The 15,270-nt window shown below is 48.2% G+C and overlaps 1 protein-coding gene across 6 annotated transcripts in view; it reads right to left on the bottom strand.

Moving 5' to 3' along the window:
• LOC144128672 (dachshund homolog 1-like) overlaps positions 1–15,270 on the bottom strand; it is a 222,953-nt gene that overhangs the window by 47,085 nt on the left and 160,598 nt on the right. For 3 of the 6 annotated variants that reach the window (XM_077662261.1, XM_077662259.1, XM_077662262.1), the window contains 3 exons: positions 11,483–11,571; positions 10,757–10,912; positions 6,924–7,166 (listed from right to left, as the gene is read on the bottom strand). In XM_077662261.1, the coding sequence (XP_077518387.1) occupies positions 6,924–7,166; positions 10,757–10,912; positions 11,483–11,571 (488 nt within the window). The remainder of the gene's footprint in view (positions 1–6,923; positions 7,167–10,756; positions 10,913–11,482; positions 11,572–15,270) is intronic. The other 3 variants (XM_077662260.1, XM_077662263.1, XM_077662264.1) reach the window with 1 other exon arrangement.

The raw sequence follows: 15,270 nt of genomic DNA, 5'->3' as shown, positions 1-15,270 counted from the left end.
CGAGATGTGGCTCGCGAACAGCGGAGGGAGAAAGCGGAAGTGGAAACCGAGAGAGACTCGACAGAGAAGCAGCGCAAACGAGGGTTAATGAAACAAAAGAAATATTCAGGAAATAAATGGGAAATAGGAACAGAAGCAGCCGGAATTTTCCGCTTCGTGGCACATTGTTCGGGACTTGATTCGGCGCTCCTCGGGCCCTCGTACAGCAAAGCCGTCCTGTGTGAGGAAGGATTATTTCTTGGGGGCGAAAATCGCCGACCTTCCGAGCGGTGACAGCCGTAAGGGATCGGCTCTGCTCTAAGTGAATTAAGCGCGCCGTCGTACAGCATGTGGGTGATTATTTGGGGCGTTCCCGGGAAACCGAAACTAATTACGTGGCTTCTGCGCGACGTTCCTGCCTGTACAAGCCGCGCTCGAGTAGGCTTTGAGTTTAGCGTTCGCTATGGTTTTGATTAGGCTGTGACTGCGGAAAGTGTATGCTTGCGGGGCTGACAGTTTTCGCTGATTAGTTTTTTAGCGTTTAATTTCTTTTCCAGCTTTGTCAGAACGTAATGTTGGCGTACAATTACTAATCCAGAAATTCATGCACTTCTTTTCGAGGCTCCGGTTTGGTTTGAACTGACATAAATAAATTAGCAAGTTTTCATTCGCAAACAAAACTTGCACATTTTTAATCTAACCTTTCGCCTTTATTTACGCCGCTGCGATTGATACCGACATCAAATATGCTGAGCATACAAGTTCTCCACTAAAAGCAATGACACGTACACTGTACAAGTACAGCTTTATATACAGCTATAAAAGCCGCTTCTCTGTGCCCATATTTTATTGCTTCGATGGTAATTACTGGATGCGAATCCAGCATTTGTCAGCCTCAGGCTCAATCGTTCGTCTCGACAGCTTCCTGTACTTCAGAATGGCTTTGGTGTTGTCATTTTAACGAACACGCTCACCTCAGCGGTTAAATATACGACAGTCATCAAGCTTTCAAGGCACGATCTTATATTCCACACATGTTCTCCAGCGACGGTAACTTTCAGAAACACAGAGAAGGGTTGTCATTCTAAATTGGAAACATTCTTCTTTCTTACGCCGAGCCTCGTGAAGTTAGAACGGAACACCCTTTCCAAGAGCAGCAGCTTCCAGCCAAGGCGTCCCGGAAAGGCGGAAGCGGAAAAGACTCGATCGCTGCAAGCGCGCACGGGACACCTCCCCCGCACGCGTCATTCAAGTTCAAATTGACGACCGGAGGCCGCGAAATCTGACGCCGCTCCAGAAGAGCCACACACACTCACCGGGAGCAACGTACGCTCCAATACTCTTCCCGCATACTTAACGAGAACCGCGGGAAAGGCAAGGAGAGGAAGCAAAGGAAAGAAAGGCTTTTCACAAAGTCCCGGGCTCTCCGGCGTTTTCCCGCGCGCGAGAGATCGCAAGAGGCGCGAAGCCTCCCTCATCAGGCAAAATCTCGAGTGGCGAGCCGTCGCGGCGGCTCTGGCGAAAAATGACAGCGGTCGGCGCGCGAGCGTGCCGCCCATAAAAGACGGGACGAACGCAGATGCCAGTCCAGGGAGATGACCTCCTCACTCTCATCATCCCTCCCCCCATGTGACGCCTCGGCCCGAGCCTGCATCGGATTCGGTGTCGCGTTAAGCACGAGGAAAGAGAAGAGAACGCGGAGGGACCCTCGGACCCCTTTATTAAAAGTCGTAAACCACGAGGTCGCAGTCGGGAGGAGGAATAAGAAGAACGCGTCGGGCCACACGCTATCTTGTTTGCCGCAGCGAGCAACTCTCTCATTTGCGCTCTGCCCGCAGTGAGCGCGAAACCCGACTCCCCAGTTCTCTCCCTCCTCCGAGGCCCCTGGAATCATTTTCCGGACAGAGGCGGCGGCGATACCGCGTGCCCCTTCCTCACCGCCGCGACACAGCGGATAAAATTCTCCTCAAGCGTGGAGTGAACCAGACAACCCTTTCAGCAATGCCTCCACCAAACAGAGAGAGTTAGGTCTCGACTGCGCCTCGAGGAGCACTCAAAGGTACTCGATGTCTTGCTATTCGCATACAGAAGGCAGTCGCCGCGTGGTGCTAGTTATCTCTCGGGATTTAGGTGAGCCCGGCGACCGCTGTAATTACAGGGTCGAAATGAGGGAGAGCTCCTGGCCGCGAAAGCTGTTGCTGTTTCGCTTCGCCGAGACGACGGAGTGAGTGGCGCGGTTTTCACACCCGAGAGGCGTACGTGCGCCGTAGCATCGCGCAAGGAAGAGTTACACGCAGTTAGCTGCGTAGTTAATTAGTTAATATTTGAGAACCAGTTATTGAAAACTATAGTACCACGCAATCCTCGCCGTCATTACACCGTTTTTTTTCGTCAGCCCCATATCTAAAATTGGAGGTCAAGCTCGTTCCAATTGCAAACACGCGCAAGTACTCTTGGCTGTTCATGGAGGTCATTGTCCAGTGTCCAGGTAAAATATAAAACAAGGCTACGAAGACTTCTTTTAGCCGAAACAAGCCCGACCACTGCCCACGTTAAGACAGCGAACCTGCTCACCTCAGGAGTTAATGCAGTTCTCTGGGATGATCTCACGGTTCCAGTGATTCCGAGTCAATTTCATGCCCTCGCCAACAGCTATGCTAAAGCCCCAGGTAGTTGCAGTTGGAGGTTCTCAGTTTCCTCTCCTCACTCGCACGTGGTCCTAAACATACTCTGGCTGGTAAACGTACGCTCTATCTGTACCGTTTCTTCGTTCTCAGAAGGTGGCGGATCTTTTGTTTCATTGCTGTTCCACAGTACCTCCTCACTGGTTTGACGCCATTCAGTAGCTGACTTGGCTGACGATTTGAGGGATCTCGCTCGCTATGACAGGAAAGTGAGAAGGCAGCACAACAAACGAAAAAGGAAAGGGAAGGATGAGAAATGAGGCCAGAGAAGTGCAGGGCGAGGGGCGTGTGGGAAAGTAGGAGGGTCAGATAGCTTGCCCAGCGCTCACGCCGCCGTCGCTCGAGGATCGCGCACGCAGAGCCAGCGCAAACAGGCGGAACCGCGGCGTCCTTCTTTTAAAAATGCGCTGTTTGTTCCGCTTGATCGAAGGCAGGCCCCGCTCGTCTCCCACCGGCGGCGAAGGGGCCGGAAGAGAGCGAGAAATGTGCTCCGCTGGTTGGAAAGAAAAAAGAAAACGCGCCGTTTTTTTTTTGTTTTTGCTTTTCACGGTGTTTCCCTGTCTCGTTGCTCAACACCCCTCCTCCTCTTCCTCCACATTCGCTTTTCCTCTTTACAGCGACGGCTACATGCCCAATCCCATCCCCCAACACACTCTCTGCGATCGCGCTTCTCCGTGAAATGACGTCATCACTCGGCAAATGTCACGTGACCCATTTAACTACCTCTTCTGCTTTTACATTTGCAACGCAACCCCCAAACACGTTCGCCGGTCACATTTTGATGCGAGAGCATTAAGCACTACCTGGGGAAAAAAAATGTGGCTCGGTCATAAAATTCACCCATTGGCTGGAGGGCAGTGACGTCACTAGACCAGATAATTCCCATTGGATGGACGATAGTGACGTCACCAGACCTAAAACTGACGTCATTTCCGGTAAAAACACCAACAGCTTCTAATGCAATAGCATTGCCAACACACAAGGTAATGAGGTGAACCTGTGAATATTTTTTTCTTCCACATCACCTTCGCATATGCACTTTATGCTAGAACACATTGCATGGGCGCCCCTTCAATTTTTCTTGCACCGTTCACGATTCGACGCTTTTATTGCGCCCAATCCGTTTTCGCCGTTCAAAGAAAATAAAACTCCTTTGTCGTTGGTACTGACCATCGCGCACAACGACAACACTTCTTTCTGCAAGAGAGCTGCGTCAGAGTTGTTTATTCTTAATGCAGCGATCTGACTAAGTAAAGCGATTGGAATGCTAAATATAGACGGAAAGGCTTGCTAATATAAACTTTTCTTCCGCTGCCTATCTATGGAAGGTGCTTAAATGGTGTGTGCGGAAGAATATAGCCAAACGAAACTAGAAGACAGAACCCAGTCCGTATATGCCACTCCGCTGCTCTCTATTTTTTCCTCTTGACAGACGAATGCACGCTTCGCTCGTTTTATGTAAACGTCAAAGGCACATTTCACTTCCTTCTTAACAAACAAATAAGAAAAGAGGAAGAAAACGATATCGATTCAGAAGCTCGGCCAGTGCTCAGACTTCGATCAAACGAAAAAATTAGCAACAATACGCGGCAGCAAATAACTGTGCAGTAAGTGGAAACGATTTGGCTCGTCTCGGAAATAGAACGTCAGCCCAAACATAAGAGAGAAAAAAAGAAACAAGGCATGAACAGCGACAGAGGGGCAAACAGAGGAGAGTATTTAGGTGGACTGCGCCCAGAGAGACAGAAGTTCCAAACCAGGGGTCCGAAATAAAGATTGACACCGGAAGTGACGCGACAAATAGCGGTCGCGTCGAGGCAGCGGCTAAGCCCATTTCATTTCCGGAAAGCACTCGCTCCGCGAGGTCCCCGCTTACCCCCCGCTGTGAGGCTCGTAAATTCACTCCACGTCATTTCCGGGCCCAGCCCAGACAAGCCAAGCGCAGCCAAGCCTAGCCATGCCCCGGGAGCTTTGACTTCTTGACATGGGCCTCGCTGCCAATGAAAGAAAAAAGATGCAAAGAAAACAGAGAGAGAGAAAAGGGGAAAAAAAGAGGAACAAGGAGAAAAAGCGAAATGCGCAGATATGAAAAACGAATACATGAGCAGAGGAAGAAAGAAGAGAAAAGCTGTGCACAAAAAATATATGTTAGAGACTTAGCGGCGAAGCGGTTGCGTACGGCTGTCAGGAAGCGAAAGAGAGCGCTTAGAGGAGGAGGAGGAGGAGGAGGAGGAGGAGGAGGAGGAGGTGGTCAATGAAAGCTAGTGAAAGCGAGAGAGGAAAAATGAGAGAGGAAGAGGTGAAGAGATTTTTTGTTCTGCAATATGGCGCCACCCGGCTGGTCCCTTTTAGCGAGCTCACACTTCCCGAATTTCCAAGCGGGAAACGGGATAAGAAAGGAACGCATACACACTTCTCCGTACCGGAAAGCAGAGAGCGTGTCGAGTTGGTTCCTGGCACAAAGAGCACAAGAAGAAGAAAAAAGAAATAAGACGATGGTGAAAGAAAGAAGGTAAGAAAGAACAACGACGCGCGAAGGGAGGTGACTCGAGAATTAAGAGGCCGAGCGAGAGGGCGCCAAGAGTGGTCATTAGACCTCGGCTCTAGGCCCGGACTGGGGTCGAGTCGCGCGCGAGCGTGTCCCTTTTATGCAGTATGCAAATTGAGGCTTTATTGGCGGAAACGTGGCGCTAAATCCCCCACCGTCGAAGAGAGAGATTGACGGTCGCGCGACTCGTGCCGCTAGCCGCAATAATTTCTTGCATTGGACGTTCCTCCTTTTTTTTTCGTTTTCCTGATCTCCTTAGGGCATCGCGTCGCCAAGACGAAGACGTGCCGACGTGCGTTCAAGGAATAAATCCTCCCCGAACCGCTGCAAGCGCTCGCTTTTCTCTGCCAGAGAAAAGCGAGAATCCCCCCACCAGCTGCGCAAGGCCTTGCATGTGGCATGAATTCAGACACGATAGAGATTTTTCCCCTTCAGTGAAAGTGACCGCTACTTGTCACGAGCGTTACTTTGTCATCATAATAGTGGTAAAAAAAAAGTTTATTTAGTGGGATGCATGGGGTGTATCCTAGCGAGGACAAACGCGTTAAAAAGAAAGTTTCTTGCCGTTTCAAGCCGCGCTGTACATCACCATGACCGTTACGAGCAACAATAGGCAGTAGTGGCAATCAGCTGAGCACGATGCTTTATTGCTATTTGACTACCTGACCCGACAGAGAGAGAGACAAAAATCTATGGTGCGTTGGACGCAACGATACTGAGGGCAACAGCTTTAAACTACTTATTGTTGACGGTTGCCATACAAAAGAAAACATAGCCAATAATTTTAGATAAAATCATTTTTGAACTGGAAAGGGTTTATGAATGCAGTTTTTTCACATACTGTATGATTTCGCTATAACAATCATTATATCCGCAGATCTCCCGTCGACAGGCTTGCATTTTTTTTTTTTTGCGATTAACGTTTTTGCAGTGTCAGTTGTTCGATGCGGGCGGTGGGAAAAATATAAAACAAAGATTTCGCTACACAGTAGAAGTAGAATAATGGACCATTTCATATAATATTTTCGCAACAGTACCTTACAACTTTCGAATATTCAAAATTTCGTCCAAGAATATCGGACGTGAACATTAGTAGCATGTGAGCTCTGTAAAATGAATACGTGGAACATTTTTCAGACGGCACTGACAGCTGGCCTCATTGTGTTTTCCGGTGCAGTGACAATCTAAGGGAGCCACGAAAGCTCGTAAACGCACGCAAGGGGCGTGGCTAGCCTGCCGGCAAATGGCTGAAGCACTAACTGCATCTGCGGTAGCCTAGTGGTTTGAGCATCCGCCTCGCATGCGGGTGGTGCGGGGTTAGATCCCCAGCGCCGCCGGGTATCCACCGGTGATACAATGGGTACAATCTTTCCCCTGCTGTAGTGCTCGGGTTCTTTAGGGTGAAATGCTTGGGAAATGGGTCTTTTTTGTATTTTTTTCTGAGAAGACCAATAAAACAGTAAAAAGGGTCTTTGACCCCACCTTGTGCAATGAAAACTACCTTGTGCCATGGCGCTCTTGGGGCAAAGCTGCCGTTGCGTCATAAAAACTAATTATCATCATCATCAACAACAACTACATCTGTAACCTGAGTCGTGTACGCCGGCCCTCGTTATTGCGTATAATAGTCGATTCGGTCTCCGAGGCTGCATTCTGCGGCTAATTGTCTTGCCATATCCTCTATGCGTGCAGGTGCCGCTGTCGGCGCTCACCTTTCTCGATGCTGATCTGGCGGTCCTGGTGCCTGGCGTTGTCGGCCGCAACCTTGAGCAGGCCCTGGATGTTTCGCAGCAGCGTCTCGATGGACGACACGGCGCCCAGGCCCAGGGCGGCGTCCACGCCGTAGCGCTCGTCCATGCCGCCGCCCGGACCCCCCTGGCCCCCGCCGTGGGGCTCCGGGCTGCTGCTGCCTTCGGCGGCGCTCAGGTCTGTCCGCGCGCAGAGAAAGAAGAAAGCTGTGCCGAGGTCGAAGCTTTACAAAAGGGGTCGCCCAGTTTTCAAATGGGCAGGGCAAGCACTGAGCGACAGAGAAATGTATGTTCATAATACTGTCACGTAGTGGTGACGGCAGTCGAAGCAGGGAGGAAGGCAGCCAAAAGCTCTTCTAAAAGAAAACTGTTTATTGGGGCTGACTTGCCCCCACAATCAACTGTATCACTCGGCGGCGGCGTAGCAGCAAGCGTGCTCGGCGGTCCTCGAACAGAATTCCCGCCGATCTCGGTTGTGCTCAATTTAAAGCTGATAGCGAACTTTCGAGATAAAGCGTGCAAAGTTACTAGAACATTCCGGAAAAAAGGTAGAATCAGCTCCGCCTGGCTGCGATCAATCGAGATAAATCTAGTCGCGTCTTACGTCGCGATAAACAAAGCGATAAAATGACGTGGCGGCAGATTTGAAGAATGAACAAACACTACAAAGATTCACGGCAATACGGTAAACGTCGGTTTCGCAAGAACGACCCAGATACTGCAAAATCTTAGCAGCTGACAAGGCAAGTACGCTTCCATTCGTGAATAACACGCCAAAACTTATACGACAACAAAAGATATACACAATGTGAAAAAATACGCAAAATATCAAAATTTCACATTATATACCTTACACACAACCGGCACGTCGAAAAATATGTGCAGCTTTTACACTGCCTCTAGTACCCCCGCAGTTTACACATCTGATTACCACTCACAAGCCTTTAAGAAAAAAAATCTATTTCATTTCATCTCTCCCTAGCTAAGTGGAACCCGCGCGATAATTTTGCTATCAGCTGAACCGGCGAGATTGGCGAGAAGACACCGCGAAAACACCACGCCAGCTTGGTTTAGGGGTCAGCTCAGATGCACTTTGTTTTCAGGGGGGCATGTTGGCGGGCTAGTTGGTGCATGACGTTACAAACGGAAAACAGCGCAAGAAAACTACGACTTGACAAGAGAACGTGACAACACGAGCGCTGACTATCCACTGAGGTTTATTTTCGGAGTTCTCAGAAGGAACTTACAGTCACACACACAAAAAAACAAAAAGCACACACAAAAAAACAAAGAACACGATACGGGCTGCTGACAATCTGCAGACAAGAATGAGTGGCGTCATTTTAACGCGGAAGATTACGCGTTGCAGCGAAGATCATCCATCAAGAAAACAGGATAAAATGCAAAGGGTAAAAACTGCGCATTAGATTGGGGAGTGACGGCAGTGAAAAGACACGCAAAGACGGATCAATGCGGATGATAATGGTCGGCAAGCCGTAGCGGCCAACCATCGTGATGCCGACCTCAAGCCGGTTGACAAGAAAGGAGGCTTTGTCGTCCTTTCCAGGGCTGAGTACCAGCGCCGAGCCAGTGAGGCCAACAACAGCAACTTCGGTCAGGTCCGAGTGAATCCGCGAAAAGTGCGAAGTACGGCAGCGAGACTGTGCGACGACATGGGAATGACCAAGCTGGCTACCTCCATAAGAAAGAGCGACGGTCTGAGCCTTGCCGTTTTCTTTTAATCCAAGACTCACAAGGAAGGTAAACCTTTTCGCGTCATTTTATCCGAGAGGGACAAATGGAAACACCATGTGGGCAAGTACCTCCAATGTTATCTGGCACCCTTGCCTATTCAGGATCCTTTCCTTCAGCTGAAGAGGATTGGCGCCAGGTCCATTGATATCAAGGATCTCTACTATTCTTTTCCACATGCCTTGTTATGCAACGCAGTGAATGAAGCCATCGATTCCAACGGGGCTATCATCCAGAATTACTGCGGAGCCAACATAGCCTCTTTCCTTGAGGTCACGTTGTTCTATCTGGAGTACCGCTTAGTAGACTATGAAACGCAATGTTTCGTCGAAGAAGAACGGGTCTGCATTGGGTCATGTTTGGCCCCGGTCCTCAGCGACCTTCTTCTAGCCCGTTACGACAGACAGCTAGCTGATGTTCTTCCGCACAGAGGCGTCGTCAAACCACGTACGCTGGCGGTATGAGCCGCGCACAAAAATGCAACTACTTCCATTCACCTCGTGCCATTCCAAGCTGTTGAAACGTGGCATTGTCAAGGCCGTTACGAAGAGCGCAGTGGACCCGTCCTGTGAGCGTGAAGTCTGCCCGAGTCTTCACGCCCAGTTGCAAAGGCTGGAATCGGCAGGGTACCCGACCCATCTGTTGCGGAAGATCGCGGAACTTTTGTTGGGAGAACTTCGGGGCAACTGTTCTACCAAGGCGAGAGGCGGTACTGAGGTGAAAACGGCGGTAGTCTCGTATGTACATCAGTTCTCGCATAGGCTAAAGAAGATTGTAGGCCAAGCAGGAGTGCGTCTTGTATTCTCGGCTCCGAATAAGCTTTCTCAGCTTTGCCGCAGGGTTAAGGTCACCAAGGAGAGGAAAATAGAGCGCCCTAAAGAGCACTAGGACCCCTTCATTGCATGCAGGATCATCTGCAAGATCCCCCTCTCGCGTGGCAGGTTTTGTGGGCCAGACCGGACGACGCATAAATGACCGGTTGCTGGAACACAAGAACGACCTCAGAACGGGAACCGGAAGTAATGTGGCTGTGCACTGTGCGTCATGCGAAGGCTGCCGCCCGTACTTTGACCTGCGCAGTATATTAAGGCGCTACAAAGGGAAATGCGCACTCGAGATTTGCGAAGCGTTGCGCATTCACAAGATTGGCCAGGCCTGTGCCAGCACCCCGTCTATCGCAGTGCACCAAAAGGAGCTTGCCTTCCTTGGCGAAGATCTTCTTCCGCATTGATCCGTCTTTGCGTGTCTTTTCATTGCCGTCATTTCCCAATCTAATGCGCAGCTTTTATCCTTTTCCTTTTATCCTGCTTTCTTAATGAATCAGCTTCGCTTTAACGCGTAATCGTCCGCGTTGAAATGACGCCTTTCATTCTTCTCTGCAGATTGTCAGCAGCTGGTATCGTGCTCTGTGTTTTTTTTTTTTGTGAATGTGTATGTGACTATAAATTCCTACTCTCTGAAAATAAACCTCAGTTGACAGTCAGCGCTCTTGCTGTCACGTTCTCTTGTCAAGCCGTTGTTTTTTGCGCTGTTTACCGTTTGTAACCTTGTTTCCGGCATGATACTTGCTAGAAAGTGACCTCATGCACCCACTGCCGGCTGCGAGGGTTATGCGCGACGACTGTCACAGAAATAATCAGCTTTCCATCGTCAAGTTCTTTTTTCTGAACCCTGACTGGGGTTTGGCTTGCCTGCTCACAACTGTATCCACAGCTACCTCGCCTTTACCAACGCTCACTATCTTCACGATGAACGCTGAGCAACCGCTGTCCTAGAGTTGCGGCAGCGCCGCAGTTAACGACATTATACTTGAGTTTTTTGGAGAACAAACAATTTTCCGGAAAGCGACTGCAGAAAGGACGCACAATTTTCCCAGAGCCTGGCTACTCCACTATAGTGAACGGCCCTGCCTTCGCTAGTGTGGATGTAACTTGGATTCCACGATTAATATCGCGCCGTAGATTTGGCGAGAGAGAAAGAGAGGGGGGGGGGGGGGATAACTTTAATTCGGCAACGCGGCGCTATATGAACCAAGTGGGACGTACCGGGGTCTCTGTCGTCCGTGTCGTCCTCGGTGTCGTCTTCGGCGTCGGCGGCTGCGCCGTCGTGGTAGTCCCTGGCCGCGCTGTTGCGATGGCCGTGCTGCGACAGGTTCAGCACCGGAGGCCCGTGTCCGTTGGACTCCGACACCGGAAGGCCGCCTGCGAGCGCGGGACGCGCGCCTTGTTTTCCACTGTACGTGTTCCACCCGTACCCCAACTTCTCCCTGTTTCTTACGAGAAAATTGACTATTTTTCATAAAAACCACCAAATCTATTCGAAGTACGCGCTGGAAACGACTGTAATGAAAACTACCTTTTATGATAAGCAAAAAATAATAAAAGCACTGGGTTTAGACTACTGTATACCGCAGCAGACCGTCTGATAAGGATGAACGGTTAAGGTAGTTGGTTCCGATTTATTTTGTGTGCGTAATAGCGCAAGAGACGAAATACAACTAGGAGGAATGCACAAGGGAAAAAAACTTGTCCAGCGCATTCACTTGGTCCGTCTTTATTCCCTTACACTGTTTAAGCATCCAGGTGAACCGCTGAATCGAATACAGTAGTTCATATAGATCACGCAAGCGGCCGTTATTCTTTACCCCCGTTGAGTGATGAAAGTGAGCGGATATAAAGGGTAACTAATTCGGGTAATCCCGTAGCTCTATCGCGATGCTTCTACGCGTCTCTTCGGGACACAGCAGTATGCACGGCGGAGAGAGCTCTCACCATTCACAAAAGCGGCCGTATCCTTCAGCCGGCTTCCATCGTAGGACGAAAAGTTCCGGTCCCTAACGCTGCCGCCATCGTCTCGCAACCTGCAGAAGGGCGGAAAAAGAAAAGGAGAGGAGGTTAAGCCTAGCCAGTTATGACGCTCGACGCGAACAGTAGGATGCAAAAATGTTTATCACGGGTGATATGTCGCCGAGAGCTCTTCCCCCTCTAGTACAGTTCAGACTGCCTGAGCAAACGACCTCAGAAGATGAAGTGAATAATTTCAACAGGGTGCATATGATTACAGGAAATGCTGAAGTACAAATGCCACACATATATTTTGCACTGCGCATCAGCTACAGTGTGCGTGATTTTAAGAAAGAAAGGCAATATATGGAACAGCCTGAAAGGCAAGTGCTCGCTTGACAAATTGAAAGCCTCGGTCATTCAGTACTTAGAAGTTTACGACACGGAAAGTGCTCTCAAAGACTGAGACCTAGAATTCGAATGTCATGACAATGAATCTTTGTTTACCAGTAGACGAAATTGTAGTGCATAACCGGTAGCATGTTACCACAGCATTGTCGTTGAAAAACGCGCATGAACAGCCTTGCAGACGGCTAGTTTTAATATAAACTCTGAAGGTTAGTGCGGCAGCGGTAGGCCTAAAAGAAACCGAGTAGCCGAAGGAGCTAAGCGCAAACTTCTAAACTGTGTGCACTATGTAACTGCAGAACAGAACTATTCAGTTTATTTAGAGTGTGTTGCTATACTTGTGAGCGCGAAACAGCGAGGAATTAAGAAACCATCATTCATGAAGTTTGGAGTAGCGAACATTGTGCATATGCGCCAAGTTGTGTTAAGTGAAATGAAAGAATTACTAACAAACTTATGCCCGTAGTCAACTCTTAATAAGTTATGAAATAATGTGGCATTTCTCACATTCTTCGTTTTTATAGCATAATTTTACCTTCGACATCGTGGACTGCGAAAGCATTAGCGGCGCAATGTTATATACGGGCCCATATGAAAGGGGAGTGGGAAAGATTGATGAAAAATTGGATCGGAACCGCGGCACAAGCTGTATAGGAATGCACAGACTGTAATGGACCACACGTCATTTCCATTTTAATTCGAACCGGAACGAGCAGTAAGCCGAGGAAAGCTTCCTGCAGACGCAAAACCAGGAACGTCTTTTGTTCTTGGGTGAAGCATAGCTGTACGAGGAAAGAAAGGTAGTATAATTACGAATAAAACAGGAAATGATCAAAATCGAACCCCTCGCCCCCAGTGCATATCGGGGAAGTCTAGATTTTTTTCCTGATCCAATTTGCATATTTCTCGGGGGAGCAACCGCAATGAAGGTTGCCGTTACTGGATTTTTTTTTCACTTCTGTTCTGGGTGCAGTTTCATTAACAGCACTTGCGTCACTTTTTGTTTTGTCTACTTGTTTTATTTTGCGATCGAGAAGTTTTTAAGGGGTTCAATTATTGGGTTTCCACACAATAAAACTTTCGGAATTGAGGCTCATGAAGGGACGAAGGGCCTTCAGTTCTCAGCATAGTGTTCACTCACACTGTCTTCAACTTAGCACGATAAAGTTTTAATCGGGTTTACTGTCAAGATGTTACACGGCTGCCTTCAATGGGGGTTTCAAATACAGCAGCACAGTTTCATGGGAAAAAAAACGCACAGAAGATGAGCTCTCTTTTGTCATTTTAATAAGTAGTAATTGTCTCTAGCTTCGCCGGAGTTTCAACACATTGGCACAGCTCGCGGAATCCCCGTACTTCCAATGGCGTTTCCAGGCGTGGATTAACATAATATACTGAAAAACGCTTCCTGACTCTTACAAATCTGATACGACTGCCCATGTTCCGCTATAATTGCTTTTAAAATTAAATATTTTTATACTTTTCCACTGACAATCATTGGTTCGCCGTCATTATTCTAAAATACGTTCAAATACTAGAAGAATCACAGTGTATCTGACGTCATTTGATGTGAGCTGAGGTTGAGATCAGGACTCATATTACCTCAAGAAACCTAATGTAAAACAGAAAACTAACTAAGAAGCATATGTTCAGCAGCCGCTAAGGTTTACTGGAAATTTGGTGATAGGTTCCAAGACCCCTCTTTATCCTTCGGCGCTTAGCAATTATTTGCTGCAGCACAGGCTCGCTCTATATTTTTTTTTGCTTCCAAAAGAACATAGTGATGCCCATGCCACGCCTCTTAGACAGAAATAGTGATTTCTCAGACCTCGTATGAGAGAGAATTACCCCTCTTCTATGAAAAGGCTTACGCGTCACGCGTCTGTGTACGCCTAGTGTAGCCCCATTTTAAGATATATCGCTTCAAATTAGCTGGTCATAAAAAAACAAATTTGTCTTAGGTCCGCTTTTGAGTTCCTGCTCGCATGTACCGTACCTCTCCTCTCCCCTTTACGTTGTTGTTCTTCCGGTATACTGTGCACCTGCACTTTTATCGCGAGTATACAGTAGCTATTAAACTTAGGCTTTGTCTAATAAGAGCAATATTCGAATAGAACGGCAGCTGACAGCGTCACAGTAAGCGACGTTAGGCTTATAAGAAAGCTCAAGCCACTGACTGCAAAAACACGAATTCAAGTCATGCCGGTAAAACGACAACAGCATAAAAAAAAAAACAGAGTCGAGAGGGCGCTTCCCAGACAGCGCGCGTCTAGTTCGCAAATAAAGCGGTGGAAGTAAGTTTTTGCCTTTGTTACGCATGCAGACTCAGCCTCAAACACACATGGCTGTCAACGGTCTCATTCTACGCCGCGTGCTTGACGTGTTGGAGACAGGTTTAGCTGTTATCCCACTTACAATTACTTGCTTTTTCACTGCGGCCTAGAACAGCAAAGCAAAGCAAACTCGCTGCCAGGCTCATCGTATGACGCTAAGCTAACAGCGGCAGTGGAGCTGCAAAGCCTAATGGACAGCCGAGGGAATCTCGCATTCAGTCAACTACGGTTTTGTTACCTCGCTCCCTCTCCCGGGCCGTAAGAAACAAAAGTAAATGGCGTCAGTAAAGAATAGAGGACCAAGCGCAGGCAAATATGAACGCTTACAGACGGCTTAGCACGCAACCCGGAAATAGCATCAAAGCAAAACAGAAGAGCCTCTGCACAATGACGAAAAAAAAAAAGAATAAACCGAAGACGGCTATGACAGATTCAGATTTACGCTGGGTTGCTCTTAATGCCATTGTTTTGGGAGGTGTCGAAAAGATCCCTTTGTGCGCTCCCCTCTTCTCTCCTGTCTTTTTTCTTCATTTTTTTCTCAGCCCCTGTTACTTTTTACATGTTGTTTGTAATATGGATCCGGTGCCCTTTTGTTGCAGCGTAATTGCGTACGTATCTTCCAAAGCACGCCGGTGCTTCAAAGGCAACAGCGCCCCAAAAAGATGGCGAAGTTTTTTTCTCACTTTTTTCTAAACCGGAACTCAGTTTTTTTTTTTTAACCCAGCGTCCACGTGAGAGCTGTTAATCCGCCGTCAGCCTTTCTAGTTTTCTGTTCTTTCTCCGGGTTTGTTCATATTAATCTCTCCTTTGTTTTCCCGGTTCTTCTCAATTAGTGGCATTTCCGTGTCTATTATTTGACGATCGCATCTCAAATCAGGGAGAAGCTTAATATACCCTTGCTTAAAAAATACGGCTGCGTTAAAAGCTTCCCTGCGAGTCCGTGTGTAGCATATATAGCAAACCATGGGGCTTAAGTTTCAGGACACAGTGGTAAAAGTGTTTTCCCGTGAAATAAAGTTTTTAGCTACACATTCT

The sequence above is a fragment of the Amblyomma americanum genome, chromosome 4, assembly GCF_052857255.1.
Source record: "Amblyomma americanum isolate KBUSLIRL-KWMA chromosome 4, ASM5285725v1, whole genome shotgun sequence".
NCBI classification, from domain to species: domain Eukaryota; kingdom Metazoa; phylum Arthropoda; class Arachnida; order Ixodida; family Ixodidae; genus Amblyomma; species Amblyomma americanum.
This window is presented reverse-complemented; position numbering and strand designations above follow the sequence as displayed.